Source organism: Crocodylus porosus, unplaced genomic scaffold (genome assembly GCF_001723895.1).
Source record: "Crocodylus porosus isolate Cpor-Errol unplaced genomic scaffold, CroPor_comp1, whole genome shotgun sequence".
NCBI lineage: Eukaryota > Metazoa > Chordata > Crocodylia > Crocodylidae > Crocodylus > Crocodylus porosus.
Genome location: NW_017728911.1, coordinates 6,835,038 through 6,853,316, shown reverse-complemented (window position 1 = coordinate 6,853,316; position 18,279 = coordinate 6,835,038). Strand labels below are relative to the sequence as shown.

Sequence of the window (18,279 nt, the reverse complement as noted above, 5' to 3'; positions counted from 1 at the left end):
CTGGATTTTACAAGCAAGAGGCACATTTTGTGCTGATGGATGCTGCACAGGGCTCCCCAGTGAGTCATTTATGTTTGTAATGTGCTTTTGGTATGCAAGGGCTGGAAGAGATGACTTTTTAGGACACTTCAAAAAAAGCAGGGACTGCACCCTCTAACCCAGGAGGTGCCTTCCTATCCCGTGTTTTTATTTGGCTTTGCTAGTGTCCCTTGAGTGTGACTCACAGCCCCCTTGCTACTCTAGTCCACTGGGGGGGTTTTTAACCGGAGGATCTCAGCTCAAATTGACACTTCAGCTAGTGGGATCACCAAAACAGAAGTAAGGAAACATATCTGCCCTTGCAACCCTTGTACATCTCTACCCAATGCCTAGTCTTTGCTAGATTTGCTGGTATCATTGCAACATCAGTGCTAATGTCTTCAAGAGCAAGGCTGAAATGTTCTGGCCACATGATTTCCTAAAACCAGGACACTGTTGAAGGAGGGGGTGACCTACCTTAGTCTGCCACCTGGAATTAACTTAAAATCTGATCCAAAGCCCACTGAAGGCAAAAGAAAGTCTATTGACTCCAGATTTGTTTCCAGAGGGCATGGTCTAAATCAGAGGTTGGCAACTTTGTTGGATAGAGTGCCTAAAACACCCCAACCTCCATTTGTAAGATGTTGGCATGCCAGGGGCGGGTGGTGGAGGAATTGTGAGAGGCCCTCTCCTTGTTGTGGGAGTACAACCTGGGCCTCTTCCCCACCATCCGCCCCAAGATGCATGCACCAAGCAAAATGCCTTTGCATGCCACACGTGCTAAGAGTTGCCCGACTCTGGTCTAAAACTTTCCAGCCATCCAGAACCAAGGCTAATTTTGTCTGGAAAGGAGAAAGCCTTCTATATGTTTACTACAGGCAGAGAGTCTCTGGAGCATCCCGGCCACACAGGATTTGAATGGGAGCGGTAAACAGGCTCTTTTGAGCATTCAGTTTAAGGATGCTCTACAACAAAAGAAGCCCTGCCTTTCCCCAGTTAGTGATTCCCTGGCACTAACACCTGTAGCAACCCTGATACTCTGGAGCTCTTACTCCCTTAAATGTACCAAGCTCTAGGGCAGGTTACAAATGAAAAGTTATAAAAAAAAGCAGCAGGAACCATTTAAAGAGAAAGGTTCAGCCTTATTAGTGACCAAAAGGCTTGGCTCCCAGAGTTGCTGCTGTAATCCCCGACGTTACACTAATACCTATTGTATTAAGTGTTGAAGAACAAGCAAATGCCTGGTCCTGCCCCACAGTGCTTTTAGAGTCAAGGCACTCTCTGAAAAAAAAATTGCTTAGCTTTCACTCTTTCTTTTAATCACAGAAGAGTAATAAAGCAATTCTTTGTGTTGCAAGGAGCTCAGAAAGAGCACAACAGAATGTGCTTGATGTCAAGGCCTCTATTCGCCATCTCTGGTTTACTCCAAATCATCAGTGCCTTGTCCTGCAGCATGGCACCACTGAGAATGATTCAGTGCTTGAGTCTCCCAGGTATTGATGTTAATATGGTATTTCTTGAGATTGGCCTTCACAGTCTCTTCTTTTGCCTCTAGCGCAATGCCCATTGGTGAGTTAGGAGTATAGGACCTATTTTGGGAGTCAGTTCTCAGGCAAAGACATCGCCAGTGGTGACATTCCAAAGTTTTCAGATGTTTCTGCAAATTGTGTTAAATACTTTGTCACAAGGACATGAAAAAGGAAAAGAAAGGTGCTGCTTGGGAGAGAACTTGTGGCACTTGGGAGAGGTTCGTGAAGACTGGAAGAGGGCCAATGTGGTGCCTATTCTCAAGAAAGGGAGGAAGGAAGATCCAGGGAACTACAGGCCAATCAGTTTGACCTCAATCCCTGGAAAGATCCTGGAAAACATCAAAGAACCCATCAACAACAGGCTAACGGAAGGCAACAGTATGAGAGAGAGCCAACATGGCTTCGTTGTGGGTAGGTCTTGCCTGACTAATCTCATTTCCTTTTATGGCCAGGTGACATCACCTGGACAAAGGAGAAAAGGTTGATAACATGTATTTGGGCTTCAAAAAAGCCTTTGACCTTGTGTCCCATGATGTACTCATGCTAAAATTGGGGAACTGAGGCCTCAACAACCTCACAGTCCAATGCCTGGGGAACTGGCTCCATGGTCAGACCCAGGGAGTGATAGTCGATGGAACCAAATCAGCATGGCACATGGTGACCAGTGGTGTGCCCCAGGGCCCATACTTGGACCAGTACTCTTTAATGTATTTATAAATTATCTGGATTCTGGTGTCAGATGTGGACTGGCCAAGTTTGCTGATGACAAATTATGGGGAGATGCAGTCATGCTAGAGGATAGGCTGGCAGTTCAGGCCAACCTCAACAGGCTTGCAAGGTGGGACGATCAAAACCTGATGACTTTCAACATGGAGAAATGCATGGTGCTCCACCTCAGGAGAAAAAAAAAAAATCCACATTATGCTTATAGGCTCAGCAGTGCTACACTCACACTAGCATCATGACTGAACGAAATTTGGGGGTCATGCTTGACTACAATATGAACATGAGCCACCAATGCAAAGCTGCAGCCAACAAAGCAAACAAAACCCTGGCTTGCATCTACCAATGCATCTCAAGCAAGACCCAGGAAGTCATCCCTCTGCTTTATTCGGCCTTGGTAAGGCCACAGCTGGAGTATTGCATCCGGTTCTGGGCACCGCAACTTAGAGAAGATGTGGAGAACCTTGAAGAAGTCCAGAGGAGAGCCATGCACATGATTAGAGGACAAGGGGGTGGGCCTTATGAGGAGAAAGAAGTGTTTCTTTTAAGAAACACTTGGATGCTTATCTTGCTGGGATCATTTGAACCCAGCTGACTTCCTGCCCTTTGGGCAGGGGGCTGGACCTGATGATCTTGCGAGGTCCCTTCTAGCCCTAATGTCTATGAATCTTTAGCATCCACACATGAGGACAGGCTGGTGCTCCAGGCTGACTTGAATCAGTTTAAAAAGTGAGCAGGTACAAACCTGATAACATTCAATGCCAAAAAATGCAAGGTACTCCACCTTGGGAAAACAACCCTGCAGCATGCTTATAGGCTTGGCAGTGCTATGCTCACTAGCACCAGGGCTGAAAAAGACTTGGGGGTCATGACTGACCACAAGATGAACATGAGCCACCAATGTGATGCTGAAGCTGATCAACATTTAATCTAATTATCTCCAGAACTAATTGAATGTCTGTTGAAATGTTGATCAGAGCTGATTCCAAATTTCCCCTCTCCCTGGGCTGGAATCCACAAAGCTAAAACCCATCATTTTTATCCTGATTGTTTAATGCCAAACAAATGCTGGTTGCGGGGAGGGGTGAGCCAGAGAGCAAGAGAGACTTGTCTCATCTCTCAAGGGCCTCAGGGTCTTTGTGATGCAGTTGCGCTTGCTCAGGTGCGTCTCCCCTTGAGTTCTTTGGACTCAAGCGGCACCTCCCTGCAGTGCGCTGCAGCCCCTGGTCATCCGCGCTGCAGCTGCACGTGAATGCCCCATCATCATCATCATAAGAGCCTGAACAATCTCCACATCTTGTGGAAGAGCCATGACCCTTTGAGATTGCAGTATACACGAACCCAACTAATTTCTGCTTAGTGATTGCTGTTGGCTGGGGGGTGGTTAGCCATGTTAGTCCAAAGTCAATCAAATGGAAGGTACCTTTATAGCCTAACTAAATAACATTTAGAGAGAGCACAAGTTTTCACTTCAGTTGGCTGAGCCTCTATCAGGCCAGGCCTGAAATGCCAGGTGACCCTAAGCCCAGGGTTGATGCCTTTCCCTCCCTTCCAACTAGTTATTCTCTTTCTCTTTCTCCACCCCTCCCTTCTTGCACAGGCCCGGGCACTTCTTCCATCAGAGCTTGTCCCTTTTGTTTCAACTGATAACACATCTACTTCTTACTGACTGGTAAAGCTTGCATCCATAGATGCTTCTGAAGCAAATCGCAGGATATCATCCTCCTGCTGTACTCAGCCTTGGTGAGGCCGCACCTGGCTACATCCAATTCTGGGCTCCACAATTCAACAAGGCTGTGGAGAAGCTTGAGAGAGTCCAGAGGGGATCCATGTGCATGATCAGAGGGCAAGAGAACAGGTCTTATAAAGAAAGGCTGAGAGTCATGGGACTCTTCAGTGTGGAAAAGCACAGGCTCAGGGGTGACCTGGTGGCAGTCTATAAGTACATCAGAGGTGTGCATCAGGATCAGGGAGAACGCTTGTTCACCACAGCACCCCAAGAGATGACAAGGGCTAATGGTCACAAATGCCTCCAAGACTGTTTTAGGCTGGACATAAAGAAAAACTTCTTTACTGTCTGAGTCCCCAAAGGCTGGAATAGCCTCCCTCCAGAGGTATTGCAAGCCCCTGCTCTGGACTCTTTTAAGAAATATTTGGATGCTTACCTTGCTGGGATCCTTTGACCCTACCTGACTTCCTGCATCTGAGCCAGGGGGCTGGGCTGGATAATTTCCCAAGGTCCCTCCCAGCCCTAACGTCTATGAATCGATGAACGCTGCGAGCGGCGCGGCTGAACATTCTGCTGGAGAACCAGTAGCCTTGACTCGAGGGCCAGCCATGAGGGGTGCATCAGCCAAGGTAGATGGAGGAAAGCACATAGAAAGATTGAGGTAGATGGAGGAAAAGGCTGCCTGAGTGCAGACCAGTGCTTGGCATTGCTCTATAGGCCTGTCTGCTGTCTTTGGTTTTGGCAGGTGGCAGGAGGGTTGCAGGTCTCCAAGAAGAAAAGCCTCTGTTGGAAATAGGGCTCAGCACAGAAAAAAATGGGCTCAGTGGGTTTATAAGCCCAGGCAAGGGGACAATGGTGGGAAATAGCTTGAGGTTTAGTGATGAAAGACCCAGGAGTCATGGAGATAAAACAGAGTAGCAGCCTCTGAAGAGATGGCTCACTGCAGTGTAGTGCAGTGAATTCAGCATGGAGGCACCCACTGAGAAGCCAGCAATAAATTATTGAATGGCTGCATTAAGTGGGCACTGAGTGAGACCCATGAAAGGCAGGGGGTCAGAAAGGGGAAAACAGCAGCTGGTCAACATCACTAAAGACTTTATCAGCAAGTGCACACAAAATGGGGGGGGGGTGAGGCAGAGTCCATGCAGGCAGCCTGAACCCTGGCATTCCCTAAGCTTGGCCAGCATGAACATGGCAACTGTCAGTCCTCCTGGATCATGGTGTATGCATGCGGGCCACCCAGACCTTCAATGCATATGCCTGAACAAGAATTTTTGGAGTGGAGGCTGTCCAGACCTTTCACCCTCCCTTAAGGTGTCTGAGACAGAATCCAAAGACCAGACTGAGTCCAGGTGTTTGGTGCCTCCATTGCGGTAGCTGTATAAGTGTCTGGGAATTGAACCAGGTCTCCTGTGTGGTAGACAAGGAGTCTACCACTGAACCACAGGGGACTCCTCCAGTGTGTGTGTGGAGCATGTTCTTCAAGCGAGACTCATTGCCTTCATGCCCTCCAGAAAAAGCAGACCAGAAAACAAATGTTCCAACCAACATGTCCAGCGTTGGCATTCACATGGGTCATCCCCGAGACCCTCAGCTCAGGCCCCTGCCACTTTTGTTAGGCAAGTAGCTGAAACTAATGGTGAGCTAGCATCCCCTGTGCGGGCCGCTGATAAAGGGGTTTGGCTGTGGGCGGTGAGGAAAGGTGAGATCAAGAATCCTGGTCCCGTTCCAGGCTCTGAAGGGGAATGGGCTCTAAGTGGCACAGACACTTGCCCATCCACCTCTGGGGATTGTCCCTTTCTAGCCCATCCTGTCTAGGACCTGTCCCTTCTCCATCCTGCAACCTTCTCCAAGTCAGTAAGAAGTAGATGTGTTATCAGTTGAAACAAAAGGGACAAGCTCTGATGGAAGAAGCGCCCGGGCCTGTGCAAGAAGGGAGGGGTGGAGAAAGAGAAAGAGAATAACTAGTTGGAAGGGAGGGAAAGGCATCAACCCTGGGCTTAGGGTCACCTGGCATTTCAGGCCTGGCCTGATAGAGGCTCAGCCAACTGAAGTGAAAACTTGTGCTCTCTCTAAATGTTATTTAGTTAGGCTATGAAGGTACCTTCCGTTTGATTGACTTTGGACTAACATGGCTAACCACCCCCCAGCCAACAGCAATCACTAAGCAGAAATTAGTGTATACTGCAATCTCAAAGGGTCATGGCTCTTCCACAAGATGTGGAGATTGTTCAGGCTCTTATGACGATGATGATGGGGCATTCACGTGCAGCTGCAGCGCGGATGACCAGGGGCTGCAGCGCACTGCAGGGAGGTGCCGCTTGAGTCCAAAGAACTCAAGGGGAGACGCACCTGAGCAAGCGCAACTGCATCACAAAGACCCTGAGGCCCTTGAGAGATGAGACAAGTCTCTCTTGCTCTCTGGCTCACCCCTCCCCGCAACCAGCATTTGTTTGGCATTAAACAATCAGGATAAAAATGATGGGTTTTAGCTTTGTGGATTCCAGCCCAGGGAGAGGGGAAATTTGGAATCAGCTCTGATCAACATTTAATCTAATTATCTCCAGAACTAATTGAATGTCTGTTGAAATTTATTGCTAGTCACCGAGCAGCCTGCGTTGGCTGGGCTCAGTGCAGTAACATGGTGTGGGAACAATCTGTCTCATACTTGGGGGCAACTGAGGAAAATGGAGCAGACGGCCGTTCCCTCTCTCGTGCTCTGTTTGCATGAAGGGGTTGGCAGGTGTGTGGGGAGGTGAATTCCCCCATTAATGCGCCCATGCCGTCTGTCACAGCCCAACAATGACACTTCACATGCAGTCAGAGCCCTGAAGAAGAGATGCAAAGTCAGCTTCCATGCAGGGAACTCAGAAGCTGTAGGATTTGCCCCATTAACACTAAAGCACTTGTGTTACTTTGAGGCAACATCTCACAGTGATGTTCAGTAGTAAAATGAAAAGTGGGGGTGTATTGTGTGCAACCTGGTAGGGGAAACCATTTGGTGGTGGCAACTTCAAAGGGAGTTGGAACATCCTGTGGAGCAGCTGCTTCATTGCTAATGCCAATTTGCCTGCTCAGTGAAACAGGGCTGAGGTCCCAGGGTTAGCTTTCACTTACCACTGGGTAAGAAAAATTGACAGGCAGCTCTGTCAGGGGCCACCTGACCCCTTTTAACTCACTACAGTCTGATGGTTTGGGACTGATGTATGTGAGCTCCCTCCAAATACAGTCCTACTGCTGCTTCTCTAGTCAGTGGTCACTGAATTAAATGCATGGCCAGCACTGGAGCAGGCCCAGCACCCAGGACACCCAGCAAGACCCTGCACAGCAGTGGCCCTGCTCCTTGGCTGGGCAGTGCCTTTACACCACTAGCCTGCAGTCTGCCGATTACAGCACTTTGTTTCAATGTTCAAATCCCCGTCATCAAGGCAAGATTTGACCTTATATCTTCTATTTCCACCCAATTGCTTTAACCACCAGGCCCAGCGCAAAATTCTACTTAAGGTTTTCTCTACCTTTCCTGTGGAAGCTGGATCACTGGGCAGCCAAAGATGACAGACATGGGGGGCCAGAAGTACAGCCAGCACAGGTATGAGTGGCTCTGGGAGTGGTCTCTGACCTAGCAAAGAAAAGCCTATGGGGTCTAAGCCTTGTACTTGATCCTGGCTGCAATAGGGCTGAGTGGAGCTGGGTTTTTGGCTGTAGCCATGTTGGTCTAAGAACATAAGCAGGCAAGATGCTTTGAGTAGATGTGATATCTTTTATTAGACCAACTGAGTAGTTGGAAAAAAGCTCTTCGCAAACTTTTGGATGCAATCACTCTTCATCAGGCATAAGGAGCCTCTGCTAGTCTGAGACTCCAAGGAATGAGAGAAGCTAAAAGTGTGGAGGGATGTCAGTAAGAATGAGAATAGGTAAAGATAAGCAAGACAAACGGAAAAGCAGGGAGGGGGAAGAGAGCAGGGGGGGTGGAAATCAGAGGAAGACAGATAAAATACAAGGTGAAAAAGAAGCAGTCTGTGAAAAAGGGAATAGCTGGAGATCAGGAAAGCAGGAATGGGAGAAGCTAAAAACGTGACAGGATGTCAGTGAAAATATAGAAGGGCAGAAGTAGGAAAACAAAAGCCAAAGCAGGGGAGGGAGGGGGAAGATGACAGGGGACAAAAAGGCCAAAGGGAAAACACTACAGAGGTAATAACACAAGGTTAAAAAAAAAAAAAAAGGAGAAGCAATAAAAAAGAAAAAAGGGAAGACATGTTTCACAGCTTTCAGTAAATGCTCTTTCATGAAGGCTAACGCATACCAAAAAAAAAAAAAAAAAAAAAAAAAGGCTAGCAATAAAAAGGAAGTGGGCAGGGAAGTGGTGGAGGAGAGGAGAGAAAAGGAGGGAAGGAATGTAGGAGGTCAGGGTCAGGCAGGTTGTAATGCATCATAAATCCAATGTCTATACCGAGTCCATGATTTTTATTTTTCTAGTATTCAGCAGGTTGATGAAGTGAAGCTCGTAGGCTTGTCTATGAAAAGTATTTTGCAAGTTCCCTTTGAGGATTAGAACTGAGAGATCGGAGAGGGAGCGATTGTCCTGTGACAAGCAATTGAATATTCTTGTCTTTGATAGATTTCTGGTGTGGGTTTATTGTGTTGCAGTTGTTGGTTGGTTTCTCCTACATATTTTCCACCAGGGTATTGGATGCACTGAATGAGAGATGTAATATTTCTGGAGGTGCAGGTGTAGGATCCAGAAATGATGATTGTTCTGTTGTGGGGTGTAGTTATTGTTGAAGCTTTTCACTTGTCCCGCTGCTGTGAACTGTGGGGTGTCTGCAGCTTAGGGAAAGCCTTCACAGGTACGATTCAAACACGTTAAATGCAATTTGTTTTTTATGACATGGACTTTCAACAACTATGCAAATAAAGAGTAGGTTTCCTTAACTGGTTGGGTACAATGCTGTAAAGGCAAAGCCAGCCCTTCCATTAAATTTTGTATCATGGCATTGGTGTCTGCCAGAGATCTTTGAAAGCTACATTTGAGGGGGGAGGGGGGGGGCACAGAGGGATACTTGTCTTGAATACACCACAGTATATGCAGAGATGCTAGGCTGCTTGGACTGTTGGGTCCACACTACCTGCCTCCATATCTGATCACACACAATGGAGCATTACAGACCAAAACACTGCATTTCAGCAGTGTACAAACCAGGCAGGAACTGGAGAGGAGCTGCCAACCAGACCTCGAGAATCCCATGGCAAAAGACAGCTGTTGTGCCCTACTCCTGCCATAGCAGTGCAGCACACTTGCAACTGGTCCTGGTCCTGCTCCCGCTCCCACTCCCTGGCTAAATCCAGCCTCTTAATCCTGTGGTGGGGACAGAAGCCAGTTTCTACAAGAATAGGGAATCAATGCTCAGGGCACCCTGGCCTGCTACACATGCACACACACACCCCTGGAGGCTTACCAACAGACATTGTACACTAATCTCTATCACCTTTCCTTCTCTATTTGCCAGCATGTCTCCACAGAACAGAAAAAAAGGGAGAAAATCTGGATCTTGTAAGGTTCAGCTGATGTCCCTGGAAGCCACCACAGCCTATTTGCTGACCCTGATAACAGAAAGGGCATTTTATTGCCTGCAGCACAGGGAAAGTATGAAGCATCTCAGGCCACACGATAAAACATTCTTCTGAACACGGGTGGTGCACCTACATTTCCTGTAACTAAATTCTGATAAGCCTACCAGGGAATAGCCCTCACAGAGCTCCTAACAGCTTGAATCATTTATCAGAGTCAGATATGGCATTACAGTACACACACACACCTTACTGTGGACCTCTAATAAGCTTTCTTTCTGTTGACTCTCTTCTTTGTTCTGACTCTCCTTTCTCCTCTGGTCTCTTCCTACTTGGTGGTTTCTTTATCTTCTTAAGCCTAACAACCACAGACAGGCTGTCTCTGAGGCTTCTGTTCTTGTAGGAGCAGCTATTCTCTCTATGGTTATGTAGGCTGTCTAAGAACTTCACAATCAGATTACGCTGACTAATACGATTTAATTCACAAAGCCCAGGACAAGCACCACTGTTGCACCACTGTCATTTATACATTAACACTCAGTTCACAACAGAGTGGAACAGATGATCACAAGGTAAATTAAAACTGAAAGACAACATTAGACTATTAGATTTGATAGGAAAGCTTCAAGAGAGGACATCTAAGAGTTTTTTTCCCCTCCCCCCAGGAACCCGCAATTGGCCCTCTGTGGACCTGTTAACCGCATCTTGCTAAACCAGCTGCTGTATTGCTAGAGGCACTATAATGAAAGCTACCAGTTACAACACTGCTGTGTTTTAAAAATGTATTTGGGAAGGTCCATCAATCACCAGCTGCAGCAGCTTCCAGGAAATATTTTCTGAACACTTTTAAAACAAAAGGACTCATTTCCAAAAGTTATATAGCTAGAATAAGATGTTCTCAAACTCACTTTCATCTAATCATATATAATCAGCACACTTCCACACCCAAATATCTTCAATTTTCAGATAAAGACTTTTAGCACTGCCAACAGATAGTGGTTTATAAGCATGATTTTGAACACATTTCCAGCAGAGGGCAGTGTTGGGACAAAATGGATACAGCGTTGCATAAAGTGCAGGTAAAGAATTTCTCTAACAGAAAATACATGAAACACTAATTGTTATCAACCTGCTGGCCATGGAATACTATTGTACACATAGCCTTAGATAGGAGATGGCCATAATATACTTTTCTCCCCCCCAGAGTTAAACAAAGAATAAGTCACTGCATCAGACTATTTACCCTTTAAGAGGTGGGGTTCAGTAGCTGGTATGATTGGGTTAAGTCTGATAAAGTGAACTTGGGCTCACAAAATATACATCCCTGATTCACTTAGTGGATAAAGTGCAAATCTATTTTGCCTTATCATTTGGTGGCAAGACAGTAGGAAATAATTTGCTTGCATTTAGCAAACTGTAACCCCAGGTAGAAGTGAACAGATGAAGCCTGTAGTGTGATTGGTGCTACTGGCAGAGTTTACTGGTGAATCTTTTCAGCATAACAAGCCACCAAATTGGATAAAACTTCCACTTTTTCAAAGGTTTACATTATCTGCTTTTATTACACTGGTGTAACCTGTAGTTATTGCCAGTCAGATGCATCCCTTTACTTAAACCCCCAGGAGGGGATCAATCCAGCAAGTGTGCTCAGAGCATACATCAGAGACCCACTACCAGCAGCAAACTTCCTCCAAAACTAAGGTACAGCTACTTGCTTTAAGACTGGGGAGGGCCTTGCTTCAACAGCTGCTTAGTCACCGAATCAAATGCATAATATAGAACTTGTTCTTGGAGCAGGGACCAGAATTCAGGATAGCCTCTCTCAGCTGAGACCCCTAACCCCTAGGCCACATAAGTATGTTCCCTCTTGTGCTCTTGGTACATTCCTGGGAGGTGGCCTATGTGGGTTTGAATGCTTGCAGGTCAAGGAGGAAATGGAACCCCAGTGCCCCTGGGCAAATGTTCCAACTACTAGGCCAGTGGTTCTTAACCTTGTTAGACTTGGAAAATGTCAGCCCTGAGGTTTCACTTGTTTTCTGACTATGGAAGAATAATAGAGCAACCACATCAAGTTAGGCAGCTTTTGATGCCCTGGATGCCTGTTTGAAATCTCTAGGTTTATCTTGTGAAGAATGTGTAGGTGCTAATATAGAGCAGCACTCTTCTTGACAAATCCCTGCACTAGGATGTTATGTAGAAGGCGAGAACCACCACCACCATCACATCACCCACACTATGTGAGCACATGCGTGCAAGTGACAGAGCGAGAGAGCAGCACACGTGAATGCAGAAGTGCCATTTCATGTTTCCAAAGAATGGATGTAGGTACCTACCTTCAGAAGAGAGTCCCAGGCTGTAGATCTTAAGTAGACTAGTGCACTGCTGAGCCAGGCACCAAAGCTCTGAGTTGAGGGGGGCTCAGGGTTGTGCTCAGGGTTGCCTATCAACTTAGAAGCTAGATCTAATAGAGTTTCCTAGGAGCTCCCTCTGTCTCATCTAAACATGTTAAAGAATCCACAGTGAGAAATATGGTGAAGTGAGGTGCCCAGTCTTAAGAGTAGCAGCAACTCAGGCTCCCCCACTTTGACCAAAGTGAAGGCTCAAAACCTGCCTCTAAGTATGATGCATTCCTGGGAAGACTATAAAAATGGTAGCCTGCCTGCTCTGTAAATCTGTTGCATTTTTCAATAGAAAGCACTAGCATGTGCTTTAAATACATCCCCATCTTATTTAAGTCATCAGAGTGATTCTAAAGAAAACACATTCTTGCATATTCCTTCCATGCTTAATTTATTATATACTGACAAGCCAGAAAGAAAGTGATGTTAAAAAGTTAGCCCCTGAATTGGTACATTTGGGGTTGGGAGGTGCTTAGGTGGGTTAGTCTAAGTCAGGCAAAAGAAAGTTGGGCAGGGTGGTATTACCTCAGGGAGTAACTAGTTCAGAGTGGTATGACCCTTTTGTAGGCAACAACCTCCTTCATCAGATGCTGCAGATAGGCTGGCAGAACGAGTTTATATAAAGGAAAGGGACGGGGGAGGGAAAACTGTTATAAGAGGTAAACAGTAGGTTAACCAGCTTTAATCCTAAATTCATGTCAGTTGATCTAAAACTGCAGAAAAGTCTTACAACAGAGGAGGGAAGGTGAACTTAACTCTGAATTTGTTCCCTTATTCCAGCTCTTCCCCCATTATTAATGTAACTAAGTTTCTAAAAACTTGAACTTAATTACGTGAACCCTTGAGTTATCAGCAATCTTGCCAAAGGAGAAAGGATATGTGTCTTTTGAACTGGCCTAAAGTGCTGCTCTAAGACAAGGTTTTGGTTAGTTTATGCAGACAAAATTTCTGGACATGAGAAAGTTTCATTCCCCAACACATCAAACTAGTTCTAAGTTAGGAAGTTAAACAACCACTGACCTCACCACCAGCTGGTACCACTTAATAATTTGTTTTATTATAGAATTAGAAAAAAAATAAAGTTGTCTGTATGCAGGAATTAAGTATAGTACAAAAGACATTCAGAGATTAGTTTGGACTCAGACAATTTAAACAGTTGGTTGCTCTGAAGGCCATCTAATATAATAGCTTTTTAATGGCACTGTGTAGAAATTACTTTTTCCTTCCAACTTCATGCGGATGCTTTCACTTTTTCTTCAGTGCTTCAGTCAGTTCAGGAACCACCTGCAAATTTAAACAGCTCCATTAAGAGTTTATCATTGCAAATAAAATATTCTGTGTCAAAACTGGAAAAGATAATTCCTGGAAACAGTTATAAAGACACAGATTCATCAAAACATGCTGATTTGATATAACCAAGCTCTCATTTTCTGAGTCAAGAGTTCAGATGTAGAAGCTTTCCTAAATGTTTGTGATGTACAATGAACTTAGCTGTGCTGCTAAATTCCACTGCAGGTCTAAATCTAATCTCAATCCAGTTAATGCAACTGTTTGGAGTTGCACAGAAATGTCTGATGTGCACCAAACCGCACAATTCCTATAATATACCAAAGCATTGTCCATTCTATAGATTATAGATTTTTCCATCTATGAAATTTTAAAACAACACTATTGGGTGACTGTTTTTCAACTGAAAAATAGATGCAGCAGTGTTGCTCCTGTAAAAAATTAAAAAATGTTATGTCATTCTGGTAAAATTTCAAAAGACAGTGATAGGTTAGAGCCTGATGCAAAATTAGAACCATGTATTATTCCTTGATGGTCTCAAGATCTTTGCAATAATAGTTACATTTCTGGCTTCAGCCCTGTTAGGAATACCTGATTTGCTTCAACATTGCATAATGTAGGACAGACTCACTTGGAAACCAGAAAACTCGTTTCAATTTATCTAATTTTCAACAGCATTTTTTTCCCAAATAGACAAGAAAAGTGATAGATAATAAGTAATCAGCCAGCCAGGCAAAAAAAGTTTAAAATTCATCTGCTACTTAGGATGCACGAAACCAGTAAATAAGTAATAAGAGTCATGGAAAAGGGAAAACTGATTTAACTAGCATTAAACAATCCTCTTAAGTGAGTCACTGCCAAAGCCTTGGCACCAGCAGCAGTTCTGCCACTTAAAACTCCAGCCACCCTGCACTGTAATTCTGACCAGTACTAGAAAGTGCAGTTATGCATGTAAGCAGTTGGTGGATTAGACGATAGAATACACCTGAAAATCTATCCCAGCCACTTGGGTAAATATCAATTACCTTGTCTTTCAAGAGGCTGCAGGCTGCCCCAGCTCACAGAGATCCCAGCTGAACTCACCACTGATGAATATAGCCTCTCAATTATTTAAGAGATCTACATTTCCATTAGGTGGAAATAATGTGTTCTTACAAAATTTATTAAGGAAATTGTCTACATGTTGTTTCTTCCGAATGTCACTTTGTCTCCATCTTATTAAAAGGCCCGTGTTTACTGCCGAGCCAGCAGGCATTAGTTCAGGAATGGCATTAAGTGCTGGCGGTGTTTCTGCCTGCTTTCCTCAGTGGACGTACTATGAGCTCATGCCAGTCATACAGATTACATGCTAATAAATCCCCAAGTGTGACGTGCAGCAGCACTGTGAAGCTCTAGTAAACGTTTAATATTTGAGCTTTTTCACATAAGGACAAACAGGTTTTATGGGAGACAGACATTCAAGCTGCAACACAGTCTATATATGCACACTGTACGGAAGTAGAACTCTGTACACTTGCCCAAATTCAATGTAAACTCCATGTTTATACATCAAGTAACTATATATCTATATATGTAGGAATTGTTCAGTATTTGGTTTTTTCCCCCTTATCTATAATTAGTGGGCTCAATAAAAAAGAAACCACTTTCAGGAACAGACAAAAAAATGAAATGCCTTTGATATACAAAAATTAGGAAGTGAAGTTTCAATCTGTCTTGGGGAAGTAGACTCCTTTTAGAAAGTGTAAGACTACACTGTACAATGGTTGACACACCTTGGCTAAAGAGTTACTCGGTTTTGAAACAATGATGCCTAACAGAAACTCTGCTTAAGCACTTAGTACACAGGATGTTTTAATCCAAATATAACTAAATTCAAATTGAGGTATTTGGAGAAGACAGAAAATGCGGTAGAGGCATCAAATTCTCTTCCCTCCAAATAGCTTCTTTTTATGGGGATTTATTTTGAGGTCTGAATATCTGTAAGTCATTATATCCCCAGAACAGAGAGGAGTCTGGAAGGCAAACCAGACAAGAAATAGCAGGCAGCAGGCAAGAAACAGAACTTCTTAGAACTTGGCTTTCACAAAACTCAGACAAGGCTTGTCAAAGCAAGCTGGCTTTGCTGTAAGAGATGAAAGAAAGATGTAAAAGGCCCCAATTCAAAGCATTTAAGTCTAAGCATGTGCTGAATTATTATTAACATAAATGGGACTTAAGATCATGCTTAAGTGATTTGCTGAATTGGGGCCCATCAAGGCTACTCAGAAGCATCATAATTTGCATGCTAGTTCTTTCTAAATGGAATGAGATTGACTTTAATACCAGACCATGATGAATTTACCTCCAGTAACATGCAAAGGAAACAACCCCCTCCTACAGAAAAGTACCAATGGACACATGCAGAAGCAGCTCAGACTAAATAAATAAGCAAGAGTTAAAAGGCTAGCTGACATCTGTGCAGGGTTATACAATCCTTGTAAGTTGTGTGAAGGCAACTACAAAATAACAAAATGATGTTCCAGATCTGGAAAAGGTTTTTGTAATTTAAAAAAAAAAAAAAAAGTGCTGACACAAATCAATGACATTTCTAAGAGAAAAACTGATGTTTCATTAAAAAAATCTGGTACTAAAAACTGTCCCTTAAACTACTGTTTTTCATACCTATCCTGTAAAAAAAACCAAGGTATCTGACTTCTACACTATACTTGCATGCCTGGCTCTGTACTGACAAGATCTCACATGATACTGTTATACAGAAAGGGACAAAGAGCAAGAAATCATTAAGGAATTAGTTTAAAAGTAGTATGCTAGGAACAAAAATAATCCTAGCAATAGTATTGATCCACTCCTGGATGAAAATATTACAACTGTCAATATTAACATAAAAAAGCACAAATCAGTAAATATTTCTGTTTGGTATTTGCAAAAAACAAGACAGATGATGCAATCATACTGCAGTATGATGAAACACTTTCTGTTCCACAGTAAGTAAGGAAGACAAAGAACAGCTCCTAAAATCTAGTTCTTTTGAAAAAAATCAGCAAGTGCAGATAGCTCTGACGAAACACCCACATGCAACCGGAGAGCTCTGCAGACTGGAAACGCTGATTTGCCGACCATTTGGAACAGGGGGCAAGTTCTAGAAGACTGGAAGAATAGCTAATATTGTACCACTATATAAAAAAGAATAAAGAGGTGACCTGGGTAATTAATTATAGGCCTGTCAACCTGGCATTGATCCCAGGCAAAATAATGGAACAGCTAATACAAGACTATTGCTTAAGATCTGAAGGAGAAAAATAATTTATGCCAATCAACATGGGTCTATGGAAAATAAATCCCACCTAACTTGTCACCTTTATCATGCAAACCTGTAATCTCATCAGAAAGAGACACTAGTGTGAATACATTTTGCTTGGACTCCTGTGTGACATTGATTAGGTACCTTTTGATTATGAAGCCAGACCTATACAATGTAAATATGGCACACATGAAGCAGGTTTAAAAACAGACGCATTCACAAGTCTCAAAATGGCATTGTCAAACGGGGACTCTTCATCGAGCAGAAGTGTTTCTACCATGGTTCTTTCGAGTTTAGTTCATCACACCAGATTTTGTCATTTTTAATCAATAAATTAAAAGAAAATTTAAAAAATGGCAATTAGAAGTTTGCAGATGAAAAAAAAGCATGAGGCAAGTGGTAATCAATGAAGAGGACAGATAGGTCACTGATACTGAGAAACCCAATTTTAGCATGTGAACTCCAAAGTGCTTCAGCCTGCAGAGATGAGGCAAGAAATACGTTTATTAATCATCTATACTCTGTACTACATAGGAGCCCGAGTCCAAGAGTGGGCCTCCACAGTGCCAGGTGCTGAACAAACCCATGAAGACAAACATATTTTACAGGAGGGGTGTCAAACTCATCCAGTCCTGTGGGCAAAGTCAATCCAAGACCCAGGGACCAGCTCTTTGACACCCAAGTTTTACAAGAACCTTTGACTAGGCAACATCCCCTTGATCTTCCAATAAACTGCTTTATCTTTTCAGTGGGTACGTGTGTACATGAGACATTTACTGTGGAGCAGACTAGCTCCACAGGAAATATCTCGTGTCTACACATGCAGCCCCATTAGGCTGCAGGAAACTAATTAATTCCACCAGCCCCACACCAGAGCACCCTCGTGCCCCAGCCAGTCCCTGCACAGCATGTTGAGCTGAGTAGGAGAAGCCCTAGGCTGGCAGGTAGACCCACCACCCCTTTGCCAGCTGGGGCTGCTCAGATGCAGCTCAACATGCTGCGATCCTGGGCACACATGTAAATGCAGTACCTGGGAGCAATAAACCCTGCTTGGGGGTGGGTGAGAGAGGGCAGTATGAGTTACTGTGTACTGTGGGCTAGGAGTGGATATAGATTAAATGGTTACAACGATCAGCTGAAGCATGCTCCTACACAGTAAAGTCATTCTCCCTTTAAGTAGCATAACTATACAGCAGTTCACATTCTGCGGTGATATTAAAGTGATATTTCTTTTATCAAGGTTAGGCTTACCTTAAATAAATCTGCTACCAATCCATAATCTGCCACTTGGAAAATTGGAGCCTCTGGATCCTTGTTAATGGCAACTATGGTCTGCAAGTAGAAACAAAACAAGTCTAACACTCACAGATATAGATTATAATTTTCTGATGGATGAAATGTACCTTAAATTCACTCCTGAATACTAGGTGTTATAGATATAGTCAAGTGCATTTAACAAATGCTTCCCATCTCTGCCTCAAAAATAAGATGAGTTGTTTCAAAATGAGTTAACAATAACAGGATAGTTTGTTAAACTCTGACTAATCCCTGCTCTTTTAAACGTCTGTCATCTGAAGCACGAAAAAGAAGGAAAGTACTTTAAACACTGCTAGTAAAAGATCATCCACAAAATAAACAGCCATACTGTTTAATAAATGAGAGAGAGAAAGAGGCATTTTAAAAAAGAATCTTAAAGCCACATATTAGGGATCTTAATTTTATGTC

The 18,279-nt window shown here is 43.8% G+C and overlaps 1 protein-coding gene across 1 annotated transcript in view; it reads right to left on the bottom strand.

The window, feature by feature from the left end:
* Positions 1–13,001: 13,001 nt before the first annotated feature.
* Positions 13,002–18,279, bottom strand: part of ETFA (electron transfer flavoprotein alpha subunit) — a gene marked incomplete at its 5' end in the record, with an annotated part of 40,292 nt that continues 35,014 nt past the window's right edge. Inside the window, 2 exons of the mRNA XM_019533154.1 lie at positions 13,002–13,250; positions 17,806–17,886. Of these exons, the coding sequence (XP_019388699.1) occupies positions 13,212–13,250; positions 17,806–17,886 (120 nt within the window). The remainder of the gene's footprint in view (positions 13,251–17,805; positions 17,887–18,279) is intronic.